The sequence below is a fragment of the Carettochelys insculpta genome, chromosome 13 (assembly GCF_033958435.1).
Source record: "Carettochelys insculpta isolate YL-2023 chromosome 13, ASM3395843v1, whole genome shotgun sequence".
Lineage (NCBI taxonomy): Eukaryota > Metazoa > Chordata > Testudines > Carettochelyidae > Carettochelys > Carettochelys insculpta.
Genome location: NC_134149.1, coordinates 45,303,994 through 45,328,834, shown reverse-complemented (window position 1 = coordinate 45,328,834; position 24,841 = coordinate 45,303,994). Strand labels below are relative to the sequence as shown.

The 24,841-nt window shown below is 63.1% G+C and overlaps 1 protein-coding gene across 2 annotated transcripts in view; it reads left to right on the top strand.

The window, feature by feature from the left end:
- PHKA1 (phosphorylase kinase regulatory subunit alpha 1) overlaps positions 1-24,841 on the top strand; it is a 58,195-nt gene that overhangs the window by 7,597 nt on the left and 25,757 nt on the right. For both annotated transcript variants that reach the window (XM_075008101.1, XM_075008100.1), the window contains exons 2-19: positions 1,406-1,564; positions 2,028-2,075; positions 3,085-3,253; positions 5,636-5,718; positions 7,373-7,453; positions 8,498-8,596; positions 8,963-9,109; positions 9,505-9,558; positions 11,491-11,613; positions 13,103-13,198; positions 14,159-14,266; positions 15,059-15,137; positions 15,901-16,035; positions 16,884-16,993; positions 19,708-19,852; positions 20,716-20,794; positions 22,159-22,238; positions 24,645-24,806. In XM_075008101.1, the coding sequence (XP_074864202.1) occupies positions 1,406-1,564; positions 2,028-2,075; positions 3,085-3,253; positions 5,636-5,718; positions 7,373-7,453; positions 8,498-8,596; positions 8,963-9,109; positions 9,505-9,558; positions 11,491-11,613; positions 13,103-13,198; positions 14,159-14,266; positions 15,059-15,137; positions 15,901-16,035; positions 16,884-16,993; positions 19,708-19,852; positions 20,716-20,794; positions 22,159-22,238; positions 24,645-24,806 (1,957 nt within the window). The remainder of the gene's footprint in view (positions 1-1,405; positions 1,565-2,027; positions 2,076-3,084; positions 3,254-5,635; positions 5,719-7,372; positions 7,454-8,497; positions 8,597-8,962; positions 9,110-9,504; positions 9,559-11,490; positions 11,614-13,102; positions 13,199-14,158; positions 14,267-15,058; positions 15,138-15,900; positions 16,036-16,883; positions 16,994-19,707; positions 19,853-20,715; positions 20,795-22,158; positions 22,239-24,644; positions 24,807-24,841) is intronic.

The following is a 24,841-nucleotide window of genomic DNA, read 5'->3' as shown; positions in this document are numbered from 1 at the left end:
CTTGAAGGGCTGCGGGACAATGAGGGTTTGTTGGTGCTGCTGAGCTAGTGAATGGGGGATTGAAAGCAGGCTGGCGGGTGAGCTAAGCTCCTGGGACTGGGGACAGGGGAGAAGGGCCTGGGGGCCGTTTCCAGGTCAGTCCCGCTGTTCACAAGCGTGAGGCTGGCCAATGCGACGGTGCCCGTGGTGCCAGGCTGTGGTCTTGGGGGCTGGGCTCTGCGGTTAGTGGCAGGGGGTCTTCCTTGTGCAGACATAGTTGGATTTGCTGCCTCGGACGGCTCCCTGGCAGAAGGGGTGAGGAGGGCCCCTGCAGCTCAGACCTGTGCGAGAGGAAGGGGCATGTGCCGGTGGGTGGGTGGCTGGGCTCAGTGGAGCAAGTCAGTGCAGCGCTCTGGTGTGCTGGCTGGCTTGGCAGTGCTGGAGGAAGGGTGCAGGCTGTGATTAACACCCGCTGAGCTTTGCAGAGAGAGAGGCCCGGGGTCATGCGCTGTGCTGGTGGGATGTGCGTGCAGTCTAGCCCAGCTTTGGGGACCGCTGTGCCCTGGGGGTGTCTCTGCACAGAGTTGAGCCGTGGCCTGGTGCACTTAGCAGCAAGGAGGCGTAAGTTACACAGACTTTGACCTTCTTCTCCCAGATTTCAAACCTGGGTCCTGCCGTGTGTAGTTCCCAGTCCCAGGTGCTCACATCACACCATGCCCCAGCCACTGGCCACGTTGCGGGGAGACCCCGAGGAAGTGTGCAGCTGTCGCCTCCTCCAGCAAGCGGTGCTTACAGGGTAGGGTTCAGAGCTCTTAGGCAGAAGTTCCCAAATGGGCCCCGAGATGGCTGTATTCTGGGTGTATTCTTACGGCTGTATTCTTCCCTTGCCGGCTGTGCCTCGTGGAACATCTGCCTTCACAGCGCTGTGATCAGCAGCGGGGATTGTGGGTTCGGGGCCATTCAAAAACGAGACGTCTTGAGTTTCAGCGAGGTTGAGATTTTTAGGGAGAAGGGAATGTCCTGAGTCTACAACATGAGCACGGGGCGCGGGAAAGCAAGGTTTGATTCTCCCTGTTCTTCCATCCTTCCCCGGCAGCTTTGGCCGAGTCACCGAGATGCTGTGCCTCGGTTTCCCTGTCTGTAGAACAGGGCAGTGCTATCGCCCCCATCTCCTGGGGGTGCAGTCTAGAGACCTTAATGAAGGAAAGGAAGGCTCTTAAATTGTGCTGGGCTCTAACCTCATGGTGATGGTGGACCAGAAGGGTAGCTGGGTAAGTGTGCAGACACAGTCTTAGCCTATAACACAAGAAGCCTTTGCTTTTCTCAAGGATAACCAAGATCCCCGTTCCCAGCCTGCTCGCCTCCCCCGTGGCGTGCCTTCCCCTGAGTTGAATTCATGTCTCTCTTTTCCTCCCCGGTGCTGCAGGACCCGGTGACAGGGTTGCTCCCAGCCAGTTGCGATCACAAAGATGCCTGGGTCCGGGATAACGTCTACAGCGTGCTGTCAGTGTGGGGCCTGGGCTTGGCGTATCGCAAGAACGCAGACCGTGATGAGGACAAGGCAAAAGCCTACGAACTGGAGCAGGTACGAGGAACTGGCTGGGGCTTGAGAATTGGAGGGCTTGGACAGCTCACCAATAATGTCTTGAGTCTCGCCTGCAACTTGACCCCTCTAATCTCTGGAGACTGAGCAAAGATCAAACTGTTCTTGTAAGCACTGGCCGAGGGGGTTGCTGCGGAGCCGCCCCCTACACACCAAGCCCCACACCAGAATTGCTGTGTGCGCTTCTAGCCCCGATGTGTAAGGGTAACGCCTGTAAAGGTCCTAACTTTGTCGTTAGCCTGAGATGACTCAAAGCTGCTGCAGCCCTGGGGATTTTCTTCTCCTGCGGCAGCAGATCAGGTTGTCCCTTGTGGAGAATGTGAGCGGTGGGTCCAGTTACAGGCTGCAGGGCTCAGAAAGGTCACGCGCCAGCTGCCGCTGCCGAGCCAGTGCTCTCCCCAGGCAGGGTGTGTTTAACAGGCCGGTTGTCTGCTCCTTTCTGCAGAGTGTGGTGAAGCTGATGCGGGGCTTGCTGCAGTGTATGATGAGACAGGTACGGTACAGGTGGGGCCTCCCCACCCCACACAGCTGAAGTCCCTTGTTGTCAGGCGCTGACCTGACAGACAGGGCAAAAGAGCAGCTGTGGCCCAGGTGTGAAAAGGCACAAGGGCCTGGCAGGGAAGGGTTCAAAGCAGCCTGGAGCCTATGACCCCACAGTTGCTGAACAGCCTGTCCACGCCATGGGACTAGCCTTCTGGCCTAGTGCCCTCACAGAACCCCATCCGACAGGCTGCCGGTGCGTTGCCCGGCTGGTGCTGTCTGTGAATTGCTCCTGCCATTGTCCAAGCACAGCGGCCTCTTGCTCTGGGGTGCGAGCGTGATGCGCGCAGCCAGAACTCCTCCCTGGTGGCAGCAGCGTGCTGTGCGGCTGTGTGTCCTGCTGAGGCGATGGGCCTGGCGTTTCCTGGCTCAGGTGGGGTTAAAACCTCAGCCTTTCTGCCCCGAATCGGGGCGACTGGGACCAAGTAGGACTGAAGCACAACTCTGCCTCCGTAAGATCCCTGCTCTCCTTCTCTGCTCTGGGCCTTACAGGAATCATTGGCCCCCTTTTACTGCCACCTCCTGCAAACCCCCAGTAGCCACGTCCCAGCTCCTGTGTCCTTGAGCCGCCTCCTAACAGAGCAGCCCCCCAGCACCAGCTGTGGAGAGCGAAAGAGCTGCTCCCTGCAGCCTCTGCCCTCCAGGCGGAGCGCCTCCATTCAGTGCTAATGCCAGCTGTGCCACGCCCTGGGCCTGCTGCCACCCGTCAGGCCTGGCATGTTGAAAGGTGCATGTGTCCCTTTCACGCGGGCCCTGGAGCAGTCTGTGAGCCTTGCTCTGGCCACTGCGGTGGCGCTGCCCTCGTGGGGGGAAGTTTCCAGCCCCACCTGCCCTTCCCAGAAAGTTGTAACTCGAAGCTGCTCACGGAGTTGTGTAACCTGCCTGCAGGGCTGGGAGACTCTGCCAGCCCCCACCTCCCCCCCACACTCTCAGTCCTTTCCTTGTCTTGCTGAACGCTGCAGGTGGAGAAGGTGGAGGCTTTCAAGTACAGCCAGAGCCCCAAGGACAGTTTCCATGCCAAGTACAACACCCACACCTGTGCCACCGTGGTTGGAGATGACCAGTGGGGCCACTTGCAGTTGGATGCCACATCAATTTACCTGCTCATGTTGGCACAGATGACAGCCTCTGGTAACGCTCACTTCTGGGCACCTCTCTGGCGCTGGTACCTCGGCACAGGGGCTGGTGAATGAGCACTCTGTGCTCCCCGAGAGCCAGGGAAGTATTGTCCTCCCTGCGCTGCAGAGGGGGGAATCGAGGCACAGGGTGGGCACTGGTCTGTCCCAGGCCGCGGGAGGGCTGGTGTTGGCGCTGGGAGGAGAACACACGTCGACTGACTTCCAGTCTGGTGCCCTCTCTGTCACCACACATAACTCCTGAGCCTGGAAAATGCCTCTGCTCCTGGGTTCAGCCGCAGTCTGGGGAACGACCTCTAGTACCTGACGTAAAGCCAAGGAGATGAGAGCTGGCATCTGTCCCTGGCTTTTCCAGGATCGATTGTGCAGCCCGGGGCACCTTGTGCCACATGCACGTGCCTCAGTTTCCCCATTTATAAAGTTAGGGTGACAATATTACCCTACCTCAGAGGGACGAGCTTCGAGGTGCTCCGCAGTCAGGCGCTGAAGGCCTCTCCAGCACCACCATCTGCCTCGCGGCCTGTGTGAAGGGACTCAGCATTGTGGCTGAGGCTTTGCTGTGCCTCTTGGAGGAGCAGCATGGAAGGCACAGCTGTGTGTCTGTCGCGGGGAGAGGGATGTGTTTCCCGGCTGGCGTCGTTCACCCCTTGCCCTGGCGTCATGTTTCTGGTGTGTGTGTGTGTGTGTGGGCCTGGTCTGTCTTGGAGCCCTGAAGGTCTGTGCCCAGCCTCGCCAGCCCTGCGTTGTAGCGCGCGCGCGTCCCTCGAGTCGGTGAAATGCTGGGAGGGGGAGCAGCTCTCACCTTAGAGTGCGGTCCCAACGCTCCGGGGCCTCCTGGCAGGCTGAGCGTGGCGTTTGGAGCCGTGTCGGGAGGTGGCTGGGCTCCGCTGGCTGGGCCAGGCCCTCCAAAGGCAGTGGGCGCCGGTGAAGGGAGAATTGGGAGGCTGATGCCGGCATAGGGAGCCGTGTTGGGAGATGGCTGGGCCAGGCCCTCCAAAGGCAGTGGGCGCCAGTGGAGGGACAGCAGGGGTCTGAGAGCATTGTTGGCTCGTGTGGTTATATCCACGGCTAAGCTCCTGGCCCGACTGCATCTCCTGGTGCTCTCTGAACGCTGGCAGGGCTGATAGCACCTCTCCGCAGCGCACTGAAGTCCCAAGTCCCAGCCGCTGTCCGACAGGCACATTGTGTGCCTGGCAGCTGGTGGTGACACCCTTGGGCCCTGGAGCGAGTGGCTTGGGACAGGGCTGAAGCCTGCCTAACAGGACACTTGGAGCTGAGCGAGTGCTGGGGCGGCAGGAGTTTGCTCAGACTGAGCTCCGCTGCTGTTTTGCAGCAGCCAACTTGGCTCAGAGCCTTCCTAGGAGACGGTGCTCAACAGAGCTCGGCACAGCTGGCAGCCTCAGGCCCCAGGGCTGAGTGCGCCCCTGGGGCTGGGCTGAAGTTTGTCGACGGGTGGTGCTCAGAGGCAGCTTGCGTGGCCGTCGCCTGCTCCCTCCCTGTCCTGGGGACGGGTGGATGGCTGGTGCTGTCTGGTCTCCAGCGGGCTCAGGCTGAAACTCGCTTTGGTTTTACCAGTTCAGACTCCCCCTTCCCCTCGCTGCTTGGGGTGAGCAGCAGCAGAGGCTGCGGGGGTGAAGCGAAAGGGGCGACGTCATGTCGCACGTGAGGCGTAAGCTGCCGTGAGGCCATCCACACAGCCAGTCACACCAGTGCAGCTAAACCGGTTTAACATCCCACCTTCAGTGAAACTGGTGGAGCTCCCTGTGGAGACCAGGCCCGTCGTGTTGTGTAACTGCCTTTGGGCCCCGAGTGTTGCCGCTCCCTTGGCTGCTCGGGGCGGTACGCGCTGCCGGGAGCGTGAGAGCAAACAGCGTTCGCTCCTCGGGGGTCCTCTCCATGGCGCCCGCAGAGCTCCAGGCAGGTGCGGTGTGCCCTGAACGCTGACGGGTCAGACAACAGCCTCCGGGGCTCACTGCTTCCCCGCGTCTGTGTGACGCTCCTGCAGCCTCTGGTCCCTGGGCCCGCACGTGCGGCGTGTGACAGGAGGGTGTGACGTGCAGCCAGGGAAAGGAGCTGCCTTCTGTCCTGGCCCTGGGCCCACAAGCAGCCGCGTGGGAGGGTCGGCACTGACCTCCCTGGGAACCCTCGAGCTCTCCTCCCATGGGGAGAAGTGGGGGTGAGATCTTGGCAGGGGCGTGAGGAGCCCAACCTGGGCGGGGGGGCAGGCGGATGAGATGAGTGAGCTCTTAGCGGTGTGTGTGAGCTGCCAGGGTTCGTGTGTGGCTTTAATGAGGGGATGCTCAGGGTATGGGGCCTCTGACACGCGATGGGCTAGGCGGCCAGCCAGCGCGGCCACTGACTATCCTCTCTGCTCCAGGGCTTCACATCATCTACAGTCTGGACGAGGTCAGTTTCATACAGAACGTCGTGTTTTACATCGAAGCGGCCTATAAAACCGCCGTGAGTAGCCCGCCCGCGGCCCGGCCCAGCCCTGCTGCGTGACCAGGGTTAGCTGCATCTGCTGCTGGCCGGGGGCAGAGGGGAGAGGGTTTGGCGCTGGGGTGTGCGTGGTGGGGGGGTTGGTTTGCACTAGGGTAGGGCCCTGGGCACAGTGTGCATAGCTTACCGGCCTCTTCCTAGCCCTGCTGCTGTGACAGGCCTGCGCTGCTACCCTGACCCTGCCTGCAGCGCAGTGCTGGGCTGCTCAGGCAGCAGCAGGGACTGCCTCGAGCAGCGCTCTGTTGTCAGGGCAGCGCAGTGGAGCTGAGTGCTCTGTGCCAGGGCACCGGGGCTGGAAGAGCGGCTGCCCCCAACTGGCAGGGACCCTCCAGCTGCCAGAGGCTCTGTGCAGGGATGCGGTGCTTTGCCCTCTCCTTCTGAGCCCGCTGAAAGCCCGGGCCAGAGCCCTGGGAGCCCCAGGGGAGCTCTTGCCACACCCTCTCAAAGGCAGCGATTCACTCGGGAACATTGTTGTGCCAGCTGCACAGAACCCCCCATGTGACTTCACAGGGCAATGGCTGGGGGAGTGGGAGGGCGCGGAGGTGGAGTCGGGCTTTCCTTTCCAGTGTCCTGCCTGGGAAGTGAGCCCAGCCCTGCGGATCTGCCCTGGGACTGTCCCCGACCATCCCGAGCGCGCATCCCTCTCCTCCAGCTGCTTCCCAACTTGCGGCTTAGCCTTTTGTCTGGGACGCCTGCCAGCACTCGGGGTCGTCCAGTTTTGCTTTCGACGTACGTTTTGCTGGCGTCAGTGGGATTTGCAGTGTTTTTCGCCTGGCTTTGGCTGAAGGGTGAAATGGCAGAAATGATTCTTCTGTAGCCAGTGGCTAGGGATGCGGGACTGTGCCTCAGGAGTCCCATGTCTGATTTGAGTGTGTGACTTCAGGCGTGTTGCTGCTATGCTGTGCCTCGGTTTCCCCCACTTGTAAAGTAGGGTTGTTGTGTGGCTCTGTGTGAAGAGGCCCATGTACTTGCTCGTGTGTTAGATGCAGGATGCCATCACTCGAAATGTAATGAAATCTGGTCGTCTATTTCCCAGTGAGCTCAGCTCTAACTGCCCCGTCAGAGGACGGCTGCTCCAGCCAGCACAGCAGCCTGCAGCCAGGGCTTTCTAACATACGGAATACATGTTGAAAACAAGGCGTGAGACCAGCTCCCTGTTCCTGTCAGAGGAAGGGTAGCCCAGTGGGTAGGCAGAGCCCTCTGCCTTGGGAGGCCCAGGTTTGATTTCCTGCTCCATTATAGACCCCTTGTGTGGTCATGGGTCTCAGTTTCCACTGTCCAGCGAGAACACCTGTGTTCTGCCTCCCTGGGGCCGGGGTGAGCATAACTCTTTGCAGAAAAGTGCTGTGAGCTCTGGCAATGAAAATCCCCATGTAAGAGCCGGGGATAGTTACAAAGGGGTTTGTACCTGCAGAATTCTCCTCCCTGCATTGAGCACCTGTGCTGTAACGAGAGGTGCAATGTCCATTCTCTTTAGTATGGGCCCAGGGGATTTCTCCACCCTGCGAGTTGCCAGGGCCTATCCTGCAACATGCGCTGTTGGTGCCGACTGTGCTGGGTCCCTGCTCTGCTCTTCCACCTGCCGTGCTGATGTGCTGCTGTTGATTCCTGGCAGGACTTTGGGATATGGGAACGTGGAGACAAGACGAACCAGGGAATCACGGAGCTGAACGTGAGTTCCATCGGCATGGCTAAGGTGAGCCTGGAGAGGGAGCTGGGAGCTGTATGTTGGAGGAGGCTGAAATAACACTCCTGCCGGGCACTGGGAGAGGCTGTGCCCTCCAGCCTGCCTCATGCAGCTCCTCTCTGCTTGCAGGAGAGGGTCATAAAACACCCACTGGCTGCAGCGCCCAAATGATGGGGGGCCTGGCAGCTGGAGTGTGTGTCCTCTCTCTGGTTGATGTGCGCAAGGTGGGGTAGGGCTCTTTCCCTGGTTCTTTGCAGATCAGGCCAAGATCACGGGCGCAGCAGGGGGAGTCCCTGTGTAGAGACAAGTGCTCATGTCCGTACGCACTGGCATGTCGAAGCCCCTCAGTCTCGCTGAAGGGTCTGTGCTAGAACCTCGTTGTGCTTGGCCATTTCCTCTCCTGGTGGGGGTCTGGTTAATTCATCTTAAGCCTTGCCCCAGGTGTCAGAGGCGAAAAGCCGGGTAAGGGGAGTGGGGGTAGAGGGGTGGCTCTGCTGTTTGCCATCCTCGTGATAACATCATACCGCCGAGCCCGGGTGCAGTGTGGCCCAGCGGGTCCTAGTCCTGCAGTGGGATTTTTCTGTGTGGCCTTGAGCAAGCTGGTGCTTTTTTGGTGCCTCAGTTTCCCCGTCTGCAAAAGGGGGTTCTGGTGTTCTGTAGCCGCCCACTGAGGCACACCCTGGTGGCAGCCAGGTGCCGGGCTGGGACAGCTGCTGTCATGTCGCCCTTTCGAGCCGAGGGGTGGAGCCCCAAGATTTCTGGGCATTTATGTCTAAATGCCGTCTGCTGCCGGCATCGGCCTCCTGGTGAGGCCTGAGCAGGTGGGCTCTGGGTGATGCGGGGGCGGGGATGGAGTTCCACGGTCCAACCCCAGGTCCTGCTCCTGGGGCCCCCTCTCCAATCTCCTCTCTTTGTTCCTTGCGCTGGTGGAGGTGGGGGCTGGGCTCAGGTTTCAGTATCTCGCTGTCCTGCTAGAGCTGCAGCATCAGCAGCTGCCTTTACCGGCTGTGTTCTCTGCCTGGCTCCCTCCTGCCCCCCGCCCCCCCATCACAGGCAGCCCTTGAAGCGCTGGACGAGCTCGACCTCTTTGGTGCCAAGGGAGGCCCTCAGTCGGTCATCCACGTCCTGACGGATGAGGTGCAGCATTGCCAGGTAGGAGGACCGCCCGGTAGTCCAGCAGCTGGGAGTCCTGCTCCTGCTCGGTCCCAGGCTGCGCTAGTCGTCTCCGAGCCTGCGGCGGGCCATGGGGAGAGCTGCAAAGGTCTCACTCCAGTGGTCCCCCTCCTGCTCTCCCTGCTGAGTGAGAGTCGCATCTGCCTGCGGAGGGGGGCAGGGCCAGTTGGCCCCCATGTGCCGTGACACCCAGGCCCATCTCGAGACTAACCCTGGATCCCCGCTGTCCACAACTGCCCACGCTCCCAGGCCCAGCCTAGCCCTGGTGTCCCCGTAACATGCGGCCTGCGGAAGCAGTTCATGCAAAGACCCATGTCTGGTATCCCTGTGTCTCCTCCTTCCTAGTCTATTCTGCATTCCATGCTGCCAAGGGCTTCCACCTCCAAGGAGATTGATGCCAGCCTGCTCTCGGTCATCTCGTACCCCGCCTTCGCCGTGGAGGACAGCGAGCTGGTGGAGATAACGAAGCAGGAGATCATTACAAAGCTGCAGGTGAGTGTGTCTCTGGGCTGCCCTCTGAAGGAGAGCTGTTAGGACCCCACCACCTCTCGGAGGGGCAGAGAACAGCTGTTGGGGCCCTCCCCCAGCAGGGAAACCGGGAGCAAACCCATCCCTGAGACTGGTCCCTTCTCCTGGGGCCTGCTGGGCATTGAGCTCTGCCCTGGAGCTTGGCTGGTCAGCCAGCCAGTGGGGGAGCCGTAAGGGTGCTAAGCCCAGTTCCCTGCTGGCACACGGCCGGCTGGGAGCCCCGGGCTGGGGCCTTGCTGAGGAGAGAGGGTGGGGAGCCCGGGCGGGCTATGTTGGGCAGTGGTTCTGTAGTGACGCTCCAGTGCTGCTGTTGCTGCCCTGTAGCGCCGGTCCCCACGTGAATTTTCCTCTCTCCCCAGGGGCGTTACGGCTGCTGCCGCTTCCTCCGGGATGGGTACAGGACCCCCAAAGAGGTGAGTGTGGTGGGTTTTGCTGCGGGGCTTTCCTCTGCTTCAGCCTCGATTGGAGCAAGGGGGTGTCTCTGGAACATCAGCCCTGAGAGGGCATAGGAGAAAGGAAGCCCCTGGATGGCTCTCAGGCAGCGCGCACAGGGGCCTTGAGTTCAGGGATCACTGAAGTCTCTGTACAGTAACGGCCCCGAGAACCAGTGTGCAGTGGGGCAGCGGTGTTGGCTTACGCAGGGTGCCCAGGCGGCAGAGGATTATGGAAGCACAGCGGCGCCTTGGCTGTTCACTGCTGCTGGAGAGGAGGTCTGTCCAGCCTGGCGCTGGGGCCTGCGTGGGGATGGGGCGTATTTCCTGGCTGACCATCTCTCGGGCAGTCAGTGAGGACCAGCTGGCTCTTGCAGGAGTGTGGTGTAGTCAGGCCTATGGCCCCCTCCTGCTCTTCCCACTGCTCTGGTGGTCCTGGCCAGGTCTGCAGCACTCAGACAGCAGACAGGGCCTCCTGGGAGGAGTCAGTGGCCAGCACTGAGCTCCCTGCTCCCTTCCCCTGGGAAATGCGACCTTCCAGGAGGGGGGAGCTGCCCCTTTCCTCCTCTCCCTCCCCTCACGCCTCTTCTGCCTTCGCACAGCTGGGTCCCCCCATCCCTGGAGTTCTGCTCTGCAGCTGCGTGCGCAGGGATCAGCAGCAGCCCCTGGCCAGGGGCCGTTTGAGGAGCAGGGGCTTGGGGTAAACTTTGTGCAACTCTGCTAAACTCCGCACTGCTGCACATCAGCCAAAGCCTGCTGCAGCCAGGCCAGAGACGCTTCTTCCAGGCCTTTTGGGAGCACGTTGTACAGAACGGAGCTCCCAGCTCTTGTGTGCAAACCCTTTGAGCCGGGGGGGTAACGAGGGCTCCAGTCAGCTGCCAGAGACGGAATCCTCTGGCCTGTCAGGAGCCCTGTAACACGCACGTTGGGGCGGTGCTGGGAATACGCACCCATTTTAAACCGAAGCCCCTGGCAGTAGATCTGCTGCTGTTCCTTGCCCTGACTTTGGGCTCTGCAGCTATCACGTTTGTTTCAGGGTGAGAGCTACGCTCTTTAGCAGGCAGGTAAAGCAGGTTAGTTCTCACTCTTCAGACCTGGGCCCCGTGGTGTAGCGGGTCCCCTGGATTCTTCCCAGCTGGAGTTGAAGGGGCTCGCGAGGTGGCTCAGCAGATCGCTGTCTGGATAGCTTCCCAGCTAGCAGCCTGCAGCCCTTAGCAGTGACACGCCATAGTGATAGCTGCGGAAGGGCAGTGTGTGGGGCTGTGGGTGACCTAGGGAAGGCTTGGTCTTGGATCCTGGTGAGATGGGAAGGTGTAGCCTGCGTCCAGGTGTTGGGCTCAGGGTATGAAGTTATCGCCCCGGGTTCCCTGGCGGCTGCCCCTGGGGCACTTGCCTTCTGCTGTTAGCTTTCTCCGCTAACTCCGGTGAGGGTTCCCAAGCGATCCCCTTCCTGCACTGCATTGCCTCAGATGTAACATACCCTGGGCTCAACCGCATCCATCTTGGACGGTGAGTGCGTGAGGGCTTGCCCTCTGTGCAATCTTTCCAGGCAGCTTCACAGCCTGCTGCTGGGTATGTCCTGTAACACGCTCACCTGATCCCCAGCTCTCCTGGCTGCCCTGCCCTTCTCTCTGGTCCTGCCCAGACATGGGGCTCAACCCCAAATCTGCGTCTCCTCGGCCTGCCCCTCTTTGGACTTACAGGTCACGTGCTGCCACGTAAAGCAGGGTTACACCGTCATGCGCACTGGGCAGCTGTCCCTGCTTCCGACACAGTTCCCAGGTCAGCCTGTGAGCACCCAGCGCTCAAGGAGTCAGGAGAGGATGGCTCAGAGCAGGCAGCGGGGCTGGGCCGCTGGGTGGAGGAAGCCGCAGCTGTAGCTGTGTGTGATTGACCTAAGGTGTGTCTGCATAGGACCCCAGTCGCCTCTATTACGAGCCCGCGGAGCTGAAGCTCTTCGAGAACATTGAGTGTGAGTGGCCTTTGTTCTGGACCTACTTCATTATTGATGGGATCTTCAGCGGCAACATGGAGCAGGTGCGGTGGGCGAAGGAGGGGAACTTGGGTGGGGAGGAGAGGGCGTGGGGGGCGGGGGTGTAAAAACTGGGGCAGTTGCCCCCAGGCCCCTTTGAAATGCTGTGGCACTGCAGCTCTGGCGACGTGTGATGTATAGGGAGTGTGGGGGCGGTGCTGCAGTCCCAGCAGCACTGAGGGCCGAATGCCCTCGGCCGCGGTCAGCAACCAAAAGGGCAAGAAAAGCCATTCTGTTCAGAATTGGGGAGAAGCTCAGTAATTGAAGAGCTGCAATGCACGTGAATGCGAGACCCCCACGCAGTTCTCTTTGTAGCCCCTAGTTCAAGAGCAGCGCACAGGATTTGTGATGCGATATGTGTCTACTGCAGGATGCTCACAAACATCATATATATTCTGGTTCCTCCCACTTTACACGTGTGTTCGTACCCCGACTTTCACTCCTGAGCAATCTCGCTCGCTCTCTGGAGGACGCTAGGGAGAGTTCTCCAGTGGTTTGAGATCACGTACAGTAATCCCTCGATTTACGCGGAGGTTGCGTCCTTCTCTCAGAGCTGAGTTCTCGATCTTCAGAACTGGGCTCGGCGCAGCCCTGTGCATCCTGCACAACCTCCATGTAAATCATATTTCATGTAAATTTGGCGGGGGGCTATTGAGATCCTCAGAATTCCCCTGAGTGGGGGAATGGGTAGCTGGGGCCTCTGCAGAGCACAGCTGCTCCCTGGCTTCTCCCAGCTGGGGGCACACAAGTGCTTAAGGGGCAGTTTCTCCCGGCTGGGGGAACTGGGGGATGGTTTCATTTTGCAATTAACTTGTGTTGATGCAGTTAAGCTCAAATGGAAATTGCACTTCTCAAGGGTTTACTGTATCCTTTGATGTTCCATATGAGTTGTTCATTTTTGGGCTTTCCCATTCCACCCTTGGCTTCGCTCCTTCCAGGGCACGGAGCCATGTTCCCCTTCCCAGGGTGTCCTTGTCAGGCTGTCTCTCCTGCCCTGCAGGCGCTCCCTGCTCCGGCTCTGGGGGGGGCTCTGAGCAGCTGGGCTGCCTTTGTGTTTGCTGTTGCTGTAGTGTGCAGGAGCCCAGCCCAGGGCCCTGTGAGTCGAACAGAGTCAGCTCCTGCCCTGGTGGCTTATGAGCTCATACACCCTCTGCACGGCTGGCCTGGGCACGGGGCCAGGCTGGGCCCTCGTCGGTGCAGGGGATGAGCGCGGTGGTGCTGCTGTTCCTTAAGCACATCAGAAGGGCTGGAAGGAGCCTGACCAACAGCCCATCCGTCCCCGTGCCCCAGAGGGATGGACAGAGTAGGGAATCACCATGCGCTCCCTCATGTCGCCCGTCCCTGCCCCTCCTGGCTCGTAGCCAGCCATGGGCCTGCCCGCCGTGGGCTCACCCCGTCCTGTTTGGCATTCCCCAGCACGGCCCAGCTGCTCCGGGGGCCCGGGGTCCTGCCCGGGGCGCGGTGGGGCTGACGCCGTGTGGTGCGTACCTGCAGGTGCAGGAGTACAGGGAGGCCCTGGAGGCTGTGCTCATCAAGGGGAAGAATGGCGTTCGCCTGGTGCCAGAGCTCTACAGTGTACCGCCCGATAAGGTGAGCGCAGCAGGGCCCTGCACACCTGTCCCAGCAGCAGCCCCCCGAGTCCCTAACCCCCCTGTCCTGCTCCCATTGGCCTGGCCCAGGGCCCAGGCTTGCTGCTGTCCCCGGGGCTTTCGGCAGGTCCCCTCTCAGGGCTCCCCAGCCACAGGGCTTTCACCTGTGTGCCCCACCCCACCGGGGCGACCTCCCTCCCTGCAGGGCCCTCCCCCTGTTGCAGGGCCCCTCCCTTCCTGCAGCGTTAAGTCCCCTGGAGTTAAAGGGAGGGGATCCAATATCCCTCCCCTGCCTCGCGCTCTCGCTGCCACCCTGGAGGTCAGCGGTTCTCCGCCCGTGGGCTCACATGCAGCCCTGGGGTCGGCCCTGCAACCTGCAGGGGGGGTGAGGTGGCTGCACAGCTGGGGTCAGGAGCCCAGGACTCCCAGCGAGGTGGGAGGTCCAGGGCTGGTCCCAGGGCTGCTGGGGCAACTGGCTGGCCCCACATAGTCTCAGCAGGGCAGGCAGCCAGCTGGCCCTGGAACGGTCCCTGTCCCTGGGCTGCAGGGCAGCTGTGTGAGGCAGGTCTGGCTCCTGCAGAGTTGTCTCCTGGCCACGCGCGCTCTGGGACCTGGGGCTGCCAGCCAGCCTTGCGGGGTGGGGTGGGGGTGGTCTGGGCAGCTGGCCTGCCCCCGTGCCCTGCAGCCCCGGACCTGGGTGAGAATGGCTGAAGGAGGTGCTCCCTCTCTGCCCACACTGAGTGCGCAGGACCCCTGTGCCTGGCTGCCACCTGCTTCCGCAGCCTGTTCAGCGAGCGCCTGGAGGGCTGTCTGCGGAAGTGCCCGACCAGCCCCATGGCGAAACATGCCTTGGGCGCCGTAGCGGGAGGGCAGGACCGGCCATTAGTGCCGCAGGCTGGGGCCCTGCGGTATCTCTGGGGCTGCAGCCGCTGTCGGCCGCCTGAGCCCCCTTTTCCTGCAGGTGGAGGAGGAGTGTCGGAATCCCCACACTGTGGACCGGGTGCCGCTGGGCAAGCTGCCCCACCTGTGGGGCCAGTCGCTCTACATCCTGGGCTGCCTGCTGGCAGAGGTGAGCTGCCCCCACCGGGTTTGCCTGCTCAGGAGGAAACCTCCCTTCCTCTCACTCTGGCCGCCGCGCGGAGAGGGCTGGGGGAGTTCAGTGCCACTGGGGGAGCTTGAGAAAGGGAATTGCTGCCTGTGTCTTCCGGGGTCCGTGGCATTTCCCGGAGGCACCTTGTCCCAGCATGGGGCTTGCTGGTCTGTCTCCCGCTTTTCTGCTGCTGCCGCCCTGGCGAGCTGGCTGGGCAGCTGTTTCGAAGCTTGCTGGGGGCGGGGGGCCTGCAGGGCTGTCTAGGTGACCGCCCGCCCACCCAGCCCCTGTAGGAAAACGCCCCTCCGCTGGGAGAGCGAGAGCCCCCTTGGCATCCGGCCACTGCTGCCCATCCCAGCAGCACGCCGTCCTGCGACCGCTGCGGGCCCACCTGCTCCGAGGACTAGCCCGGTCTGGGCGAGCCCCCTCCCTGGCTAGTGGGGCTCGCTGCTTCTGGAGCTGGGGCCTGGCGGGCGGGAGAGTCCAGTGTGCTCGCTGCCCTGAGTGCATGGGCCGCTCGGAAGCCCTCCAAGGAAGCAAAGTAACTCTTGGTGGGAGGATCTGCCCTCAGGGCACCAAACCGGCACGGGGGGGCAGGAGGGGGGCAGTTCTCCACGCTGCTGTAGGCGTTAGAAGCCCGGGCGGCACTGCCGGGCTGGACCTGGTGGATGGGGGTTCCCCACCTGGTCTGGTCCCCAGCCCGTGCACTGTGAGGGCAGCCTTAGCTGGGTCTCTGCCAGCAGCACTTGCTCAGGTTGTTTCCTCACCCAGGGGTTTCTGGCTCCCGGCGAGATCGATCCCCTGAATCGCAGGTTTGCTACTGTCCCGAAGCCGGACGTGGTGGTCCAAGGTGAGCGCGGCAGTCCGCGGTAGGTGTGCTGTGTGGGCCGGGCCGGGTCGGGAACGGTCGCAGGGTGGCAGCTGCGCTGCATGCATCCAGTAACCGAGTCGATCTGGTGTCTGGCAATGGGGCGGGGGGGGCAGCTGGTCGCCCCTTTGGGCGCTGAAGGGCTTCACGCAGGCTGTGAGCAGTGCCCCGAGGGGAAGGCAGAAGTAACCCCCTGCCCCGTGGGATCACTCAAGCGATGCAGGGTCGAGGCAGAGCAGACCTTGGTTGGAGGACCTCCCCGGCGCGGCTGCCTCAGCTGGCACGCTCTCCCCTCCGAGTCAGTGCTGAGCCAGCGACTGGCTGGCTTGTTGGGGGAGAAGCTCTTGGCTCGGACGGCGCTCTGAGAACCCAGGGGCCGGCGCTCTGGTTTAGAGCTGCCTCATCGCCCTTCCATTCGACGGCCGTTGTGCTGTTCCCCAGGGGTGGCTGCATTTAAGCAGTGGCTGCAGTGGCCTGCGAGCTGTGTAAAGGGACTGGTTTATTAAAGCTCCTGAGGGCCGGCGAAAGTGCCCGCACAGCAGTGGCTGCTGCTGGGGGTGGCTCTCAGACCCCACACCCCTTGTGGCGGAGGGCCCAGCTTGTCCTCCCAGCATGGCTTAGCTGGGTTGGGGGCTGACTCGGAGGTGATGGAGCCCAAGCGGCTGGCGACAGCCTCCCCAGGGGTGGATGGCCCCTGGGCAGGGAGGTCTCCCGCAGCTGAGCCGTCTCTCTCTGCCCTCGCCAGTCTGCATCCTGGCCGAGACGGACGCCATCAAGGCCATCCTGCGGAAGCAGGGTATTGAGGTGCAGACGGTGGCTGATGTCTACCCCATCCGCGTGCAGCCAGCCCGGATCCTCAGCCACATCTACGCCAGACTGGGTGAGTGGCTGGAGTGCTGCGTGGCCCCGGGGCGGGGGCAGTCTGACTGCTGGGTGGGACAGGGACAGGCAGCTGGGGAACCACTTGATTCTCCCAGGGCCTGGCTTCCCAGGTGGTGCGAGTGGCCTGCAGTGCAGCAGGTCTTGTCACAGACATGGCCACACCAGGACCCTGCCAGCACCCCTGGGTTTCCCCCAGGTCCTCAGGCTGCCACTGACCCGTTCCTGACTGAGCGCAGGTGTTTTCCTCTGCCAGTCCCAGCACAGTACTCCTGTCACACCCCCCAGCCCCCGAATCCCTATGTCAGGCTGCGTTGTGGGGGTCGAGCTCCTGTCCAGACCTGGAGCTGACTACAGGAGCTTTGCCAGAGCCCGAGGAGGACAGCCAGACAGGAGCACAGGGCAGGCCTAGCTGCTGGATATCCATGAAGCTGCAGACCCTCCATTTCCCCTGCCAGGCTACCAGTGGTGCGCGTTGGAACAGGGCGCATGAGTGGGTCCCCAGCTCTCATCGCCTGGGGCAAAATTGTTGTCCCCATTTTACGGCTAGAGAAACTGAGGCATGGAGCAGCCAAGGGATTGGCCCAAGGTCATCCAGCAGGCCGGAAAGCGGAATAGGACCCAAATCCTGGGTGTCCCCGTTCAGTGCTCCGTCTGCTAGGCTGCGCTGCCTGAGCCTGCAGCATGGTGCTGGCCGCGCACCGAAGCTGCCAGTGTTACTGCTGTTGGGAACGCTCTTGCTCCACGTCTGGGCAGCTGCTGAGCCCCAGCCCTTCCCCTGCTCCACATTAGGGCTCCTGCCAGGAGCGCGCAGGCACTGACCTCTCCTCCTCCTTCCGCTACTCACAGGGCGCAACAAGCAACTGAAGCTGAGCGGCCGACCCTTCCGGTGCATGGGCGTCCTCGGCACCTCCAAGCTCTATGACATCCGGAAGAACATCTTCACCTTCACGCCCCAGGTGGGCAGCTCTGCCGGGCAGCTGAGCATGTCGCCCGTGCTGCGTATGCGCCGGGGCCCAGAGCACGGCCTCCCTTTCAAAGGGTGCTGCAGGCTGCCCAGGGCACCAGGTGCAGTTGTAGGTACATCAGTCGCAGGGTAGTGGAGTCCTGCTGGGGAGGGATCGTCCTGTGCTGCTGCTAGTGAGAGGAACGAGGTTTGGAGTCGCAGGGAGATGGTCTGAGCCTCTCCCACTCTCTTATTTAGGGGAGTTTCTGGCACAGCTGAGAGAACCAACCCTGGGCAAATTGCTTAAATCCAGGCCACTTACCGCCCAGGCTGGGACTTCCCTCCCACTGAGGCAAGCCAAGCCAGCCACCAAAGTACCTCTGCCAGCCCCGCTGGCTGGCCAGCAGCTACACCAGCAAACCCACAGATTCTGTAGCTGCTCCCTCTGCCCAAACCAGCCACCTCCTTCCTCGGGTGAGAGGCCATGAGAACCTATTGCAACACACCCACCAGATTCTTCCAGCCCCCCAGGGCTCCAGCCCCGTCCCCAGGTCGATGTATACTTAGATCTCACCCACACCAGCATGAGGCTGGGCCAGTCCTCAGGGTCTAAAATCTGAAAGTTTGTGAACAAAGAACGAGTGAGAGAAGAGTTGTTCAAGTGGTTAGTTACATCAGTTACAGCTGCGGGTACAAGCTGCTGTCTCGCAAGCCTCCGAAAATACATCCTCTGAGGGCGGATCCCCCGTCCGTACAGGCTGAGTTCACGAGGGCTGAAAGACACAGGCGGCCTCTGCCAGGGTTGTACTTGCAGCCTGGCCTTGGGGAGGGAAAATCCCTCTCCTCTTCACGCAAGCAGTGGAGGATCACCTGGCGAGGTTACCTGTTGGGGCGTTCTGCCGTTGGTCTCGCGGGCAGCCGGCGGGTGCCAGTCCCATGCATAAGATGTGAATTCCAAGCCTGAGTCTCTCTGGCTTTGTTCAGCCCATGTCGCCTGGCTGAGAGGTGACCCACCTTCCATTGACTCCCAGCATCAAACCACTTCTCAGGCAGGGCCAGCACCAGGCTCTCTAACTCTGCATACAAAAATGGCACAGACCTGTAAGCAGAGTCAGGGAATTAACCGCCCTCATTCAGCTCCTCCCTTGACCCACCAGGCGTGGTGCAAACCTCACGCGGTGGTTGCAGAAGTGGGTTTCTACTTCCTGTCCAACTCTGGTAACATCACCATCCCTCCCCCACCTCGCCTCAGGAAGAGGTGCTGCCACAGGGCTGAGCTGCCAGTCGCAACCCAGTCCATGGGCACCACTGTCAGCTTCTGCGCGGCCAGGGCGTCGAGACGCATGGTCAGAGGAAGAGCTCTGCGGCGGCAGCCAGCCCTCGTGGGGTCCCCCGGGGAAGCAGGGTGTGCAGGGGCCAGGGAGGCAAGTTTGCTTCTTTTCAGTGCCCAGGGAAACCCCGCGCTGCCCTCCAGAGGCTGCTGCGAGGAGGGAGAGATCGGACAGGGGGGGGACCTGGAGCGCAAGCTGTAAGACCTGCTTTTCAGGCAGGCTAAAGTCTCTTGGTTCCCTGCATTTTAAGACTCCCCCAGAGGGACGGGCTGGAGAGCAGGGAGATTTCCACCTTCTAGTCCCTGGTCCCAGCCCTGCCTTGGGGGCACAGCCCAAAGTCAGGGTGCACCTGTCTGCTCCATGGCTGCTTTGTGCAGAGTGTAGCTGGGCAATTGAAATCTCCCGCCCGCTGGCCCCCTGCAGGCAGGCTCAGCAGAGAGCCCGAGGGCTGCGCGGCACGTGGGCGGCTGCTCCCCTTGCTGCCCCCGGTGACTGCTCTGCACGGGGCCGTGCGCGCGGGAGAGGGAGGTGGCGGACGCAGGGAGGGCGAAGGAGGAGAGCTGTGGTTTGTGTGGCGGGTGGGGGAGAGGCAGGCTGTGCGGGGCCGTCCGTCCGAGAGGGGTTTTGCTGAGCGTGCAGCACCTGCTGCTGAGCTGCTGCCGTGGGGACGGGGCGGGTTTGTCACGAGGGTAGTGCTGTGGCAGGGCACTTCTGCACGGGGCCGTGCACGCGGGAGAGGGAGGTGGCGGGCGCAGGGAGGGCGAAGGAGGAGAGCTGTGGTTTGTGTGGCGGGTGGGGGAGAGGCAGGCTGTGCAGGGCCATCCGTCTGAGAGGGGTTTTGCTGAGCGTGCAGCACCTGCTGCTGAGCTGCTGCCGTGGGGACGGGGCGGGTTTGTCACGAGGGTAGTGCTGTGGCAGGGCACTTCCAGCGGGCTGCTGCTCGGCAGTGCCCGTTGCTGTCCACGCCCGCCCCCCCCCCCCCCCCCCCCGCCCAGCGTCGCTGCCACCCGATCCCTGGCTAGCTGCTGACGCTGGGGCAGGGAGCAGGCTCCCATCCCTGGCTGCACTGGATGGAGAGCTGGCGGCCGAGCCCAAATGGGCCCTGAGCCTGGGGCTGTCCGTCTCCAGGCCGGGGGCCCCGCCAGCCCAGAACTGGCTTCTCCCAGATGGCCGGCCTGACTCCAGTACGGTGCTGCCGGCCTTGCGTTCGTGCAGCCGGCAGAGCACCCCACGACAGCTGCCCTGAGCCCGGCAATGGGCTGACCCACTTGCTGTGGTGTCGGGGCCCTTTCGAGCTTTGCTTCTTCCTCCCGCGAGAGACCACCCCCCCGCCTCTCCCGGTGATGCGGCAGCCCCGGCTTTCCCCTCCCACCTGACGTCTCTGCGCCTGCCGCAGTTCATCGACCAGCAGCAGTTCTACTTGGCCCTGGACAACAAGATGATCGTGGAGATGCTGCGGACAGACCTCTCCTACCTGTGCAGCCGCTGGCGAATGACAGGGCGTCCGACGATCACCTTCCCCATCTCCCAGACCATGCTTGGTAAGGGCCCCGGCCAGTCTCCCGTGGGCTCTGCAGGAAGCCGGGTCCCGGCCCCGCCGGGGCGGTGAGCTGCAGCGTGCTGGCTCTGGTGCGGAGCCCCCGCGAGGGTGTGGCCTGCCTTTGCACGGCGCGCAGGTGCTCGTGCCGCAGTGCCCAAGAAGGCCTGGCTGGGCCTGTCGGAGTTGACGTGACCCATGGAAGGGAGCCAGCTGGGGGCCCTCGTTAGGCCTGCTCTGCGACCCAGGGCTGCCCTTCAGCTGGCAGCGGGAGCAGGCCTGGGTCTGTCTGTGTCGTGCCGTACTACTCCAGCACGGTGACTCCCCTCTGCCAGCGGCGTTGGGCGTAGGTCAGAGTCGTCGGGGCGAAGCAGCGTCTGCACAGACACTGCATCCCTGGCGGTCCTCGGCAGTGTCACAACTCCGTGACAAGTGACGAGAGCCTGGCTCACGGCCCCCTCCCTCAGGGAGGGACTGGCGGGGGCTCCGCTCCCAGCCGGGCTGCTCTGTCTCCCCCACCACACGGGCTGCCGAGGGGGTGGACGCGCACCTGGTGAGGGTGGACGCCAGGCTGGCTGGCGGCCTGGGGGTGTGACCTGGGCTGTACGCTGGCCTAACGTAGGTGGCTCTGAGTTGATGGCGTAGCCATGGCCTGATGCGAGAGGCCTTTGGCTGAGCAGGGAGGCGTGTTTCAGAGTGGCGGGGGAAAGTCTGCCTGTCGGTCGGTGTGTCTGGCGTGGGGGTTGTCCGTCCAGTGAGCGGAGCGGGCAGTACGTGCTGTAAAAGAGCCTGGAGCGCAGGGGGGGTGGTGAGCGTGTGCGACTCCCTGGGGTCATTCTCGTGGCCTGTCTCTCTCTCTCTCTGCAGATGAAACGGGAACCGGCATCCACCCGACGGTGCTGGCGATGCTGCGGAAGCTGCAGGACGGGTACTTTGGTGGGGCAAGGTGAGAGCTGCCGTCCCCACGGCTGTTGGGCTCCGAGGGCCACAGGGTTTGGGGGATGCGCTTGTTGCGGATCACTGCTGGCCAGCTGCACTCCGAGGCCCCAGCCTCCCTCCTTGGGGTGGCGTCTGACCATCCCTGCGTCCCGCAGGCTGGGCTGACCCCCGGCCTCCAAAGCCTTGGGGCAAAGGGCTCAGGTTTGGCCCAGCTTCCTGTCTTTGCCTGGGGGGCGGGACTCCTAGCCATGGGGCAGCAGGGCCCCAGAGGGAACACCTGGAAGCACTGTGCAGCAGTAGCTGGTGTCAGTCTTTGGTTACGGCGTGGGCCCAGGGACGCAGCTGCCGAGCAGTGCGCAGTGGTGCCCAAGCACAGACCCACAGCCCAGCCCCGCAGACCGTTCTTCCTGCCCCACGTCTGGGCTGTGGGTGTGGGGGCAGGCGCTCTGTAGGTGTCCAAGGCGATAGCCTGGCTGGTGTCAGTGGGACGGTCTGACCCTCCGTAAGCCCTCTGCATGTGGGGCGGCTCATACAGCGCACAAATGTTTTCCACAAATGTTGCCTTTGGTCCCTGAGTGTCTGTGGGCTTTGCCCTCTGTCCTCTGTCCTGTCCTGGCCGTGCTTGGGTCGCCTGGGCTTACCCCCGGTGATGCCTTGGCCCCCTGGCAGCTGGTCACATGGGCTTACAAGCCTGCAGCAGAGCTGGCTTAGCGCTTGGGTGGGAGAGGCCTGTGTGTCTGGGCGCCAGGTTTGACCCTATGGCTCAGGACCCACCCCGCCGCATGATGCGACCCAGTCCAGGGTTGGTTGCCGGGGGGCTCAGGCTGACCCCTGGGCACTCCTCCCTCCTCCTGAAGCCCCAGTTCCTGGCTGGAGGGGCGGCTCTGACCCCCCACCCAGTAATGGAGGTTTAGAGATGGTCACGCTTGCAGAGCCTCTTCTTTTCAGCGGGGTTGTGGGGCTGGGCTCTAACCCCCAGCACTGAGCTGCCGCCCATTCTGCTTCGGTGGCTGGGGGGCTCTTTCCCCGTGGCCTCTGCCCCTGCTGCTGGCTTTCTAAGCGGATGCCGGTACAGCTCCCCCGCTTGTGTTGCAGGGTGGCTGCTGGTCGCTGCTTTCCCAGGCCTGCAGCGGGAGCTGCTGGGTGGCTTTTCCCATCGGTATGGAACCCATTGGTGCTTGGGCCCTGTGAGAGGCCGGGGGTCTAGCTGCCCTGGATGGCCACGATACCCCACCAGGGGATGGGGAGCACTCGGCCAGTAGGGGCAGGGCTGGGGCCGCTGTTGGGGTCGGGGGCAGGGCAGGGGAGTGCCGTGCCCGCCCCCCTGGAGCAGAGCTGGCCCAGCGAGCCCCCAGTCTCTGTCTCATGCAGGACCCAGACGGGGAAGCTGTCGGAGTTCCTGACGACTTCGTGCCGCACGCAGCTCAGCTTCCTGGACCCTGACCCTGAGGGTAAGCTCCGTGGTGGCGATTCTGGGCTTGGCGCTGGCAGCAACGGTGCGCTGGACGCCGAGGACTGGCTGCATGGCTTGCAGCTAGCGGACGATGGTAAGGAGGAGCGGCCAGGGCTGGGGCCTGGCACTGTGCTGAGGAGAGCCGGTGACTCGCTAACTTACTGTGCGCACTGGGACCGGCCCCGCCCCGATGAACCTGGCTCCCAGGTGACAGGACGGCCAGAAGGGGCAGCTGCCTGGGGTGCTGACCGGGATGGCGAGCGTTGGCTCTTGAGGCAGCCCCACACCACCCAGCGCTGCTGGGGCCTTGAGGGGCTGGGTGCTGCTGAGGGCCGCAGTGCAGGGCGTGGACAGAGGCGGCTGCTGGCCGTTCAGCGCGCTGGGATCCCCGCCCAGCAGCCGCCCGGTGCAGTGGTCTGCACCCCGCTAGGGACCGTGTGCAGTCCGCCGGAGGGGCGGTAGGACCCAAGGCCAGGGAACGATTTCTGGCGCCGTGGGGAGTCCGGCACCAGTTCTCTGCGGAGGGTTTGGGCTGCGTGAATGCGTCCGGTCCAGGGCGCTGCCCTCGTGGGCCGCGCGTCCTGCCGCGGAGCTGGGTCTGAGCAGCCAGTGGCTCTGTCCCAACACGCCCTGCAGGCAACAGGCTCCTCCTCCAGCTGCCTGAGGTCCGGTTTCCTCTGCCGGTGCGGTCCTGGGTCTCTCATAACATGCCTGTCCCAATCCCTTTCCTTGACTCTCGGCTGTGCTCTCAACTCATCTGCTAACCCCCTTCGCCCAGTAACTCTGCTTGTCGCCCGCTGACGGGAGCGCTGCTCCGGACTTGGCACGGGGGTTCCCTTTGTAAGCTCTCCCTGTGCTCCTCTCGGGGGTGCACGCTGCACCTCGAGTTCCTCCTGCACCTGCGGCCCGGGTCCTGGGCTGTGTGCAGCGGCACTGGGGCCACGCTGTAGCCTCTGCTCTGGCCACATCAGCGTTCCTAACCGGAGCCTCTTGAGGCAGCAGAATAGCCGAGTGCATCTGAAGCTTCTCAGCCCCCTGGTGACAGCCCCAGCTGTCTCTGCAGCATCTCCTGGCCCTGCCGACGAGGGTGAAATGCCCCCTGCGCTGTGTCTGAGTGCTGCGCTGCTTGGGGCTGCTGCAAAGAGCCTGGGGGGACCCAGCCGGGGACCTGAAACTGACTGCTGGGGCAGTGCTGCCTTCAGAGCAGAATCCTGGGCAGGACCCCCAGCCCTGTGTGTGTGCCGTGTGTGCCGCGGGGGAAGGATGTGTTCGCACCAGAGATGCATGGCCTTGCTCGTGCCCAGTCAAAGCAAGGGGGTCCTGGCGTGACCTGTGCATGTGACTGTCGTGGCTGTCTTCCCCGCGGCTTTGCGGTGACGTGGGCTCTGGCCAGAGCCGTGAGGCTGCTGCCGGGCAGAGTGCTGCCTCTCACGCGCGTGCTGGGCCGGAGTTCGGGGCGGGGGGCTCTCCGTGTTGCATGGCTGGCCAGTAACCAGGCTGGGCATGGTGTGTGCTGGCAGGCTGGCACCCTCGCCTGCCAAGGCCCAGGCCCCAGGTGAGGATGGGCCGTTGCTGCCGCAGAGCATGCGGGAGAGCGTGGCTGCACAGGCGGGGCCGTGGAGGCCAGTGGTGTCGGCCCCACTCCACGCTCGCTTCCCCGTGGCTGGAGCGTTCGAGGCGGAGAGTGAGTCAGCAGCGCGCAGGCTGTGCGTGGGCAGCCTCCGGGCCCATGGGCAGTGCAGTCGGGATGCGCTCGGTACGGGGGTGGTAGTGCTGCGCAGGGGGACGCGTTCAATTAGTCCTCGGGGCGGCCAGGCAGCCGATGCACGGAAGGCCTGTCCACCCCGCCCCAGCCTGGCGTTTGCCGTCTTGGTTGCAGCTGGTGTAGACAGGCAGCTTGTGGGGCAGCAGGGGCCAGGGTCGTCTGGGTTTTGAGCCTGGGGGGTAGGGAGAAGAGAGGTGGCTGATGGCTGGGGTTTCCCACCTCGCCTGCGTCAGCTTGGAAACGAGCCCCGTCCAGTTGTCACTGGTTACCTGCTGGAGACGCAGCCTTTCGTGTCTCTTCGGGGCCGGGCCGTGCGGAGCCGGCGCACTGGGGCCAGGAAGGTCCCTGCGCAGTAGAGCTCAGTCTGGTGAGGAGGAGGGCTTTGGGGGGGGTGGGCTGCAGGTGGCTGCCCCGCCCCGCGCAGCCCTGCTGGGTTTCTGAGGGCCCGAGGAGGAGGTTAGGAGCCATGTCAGATATGGGTCGGCTCTCCAAGCCTGCGGCTGGTGCTGTGCCTGCTGAGAGAGTGGGGATGTGGCTGCCGCCAGGCATGGAGATGGCACGTGGCTGGCAGCCAGGAGCGGGCCCCTGAGGGTCTTGGCATCCAGTGACTCCACCCCTTTCTTCTGCCTGCTTCTACAGCCGACGTCTGTGACGAAGTGGCTCAGTATTTAGATCACCTTTTGGAGCACACAGCTCCCAAGGCTGCCCCGAAGGGAGGGCTGCATCGCTTCCGAGCTGCCGTGCACACCACTCGTGACCTCATGTCGCTGGTGTCCCAGGCCAAAGAGCTGCGTGTACAGAGTGAGTAATGCACCGGGTGCTGCCCCGGGGGGCCA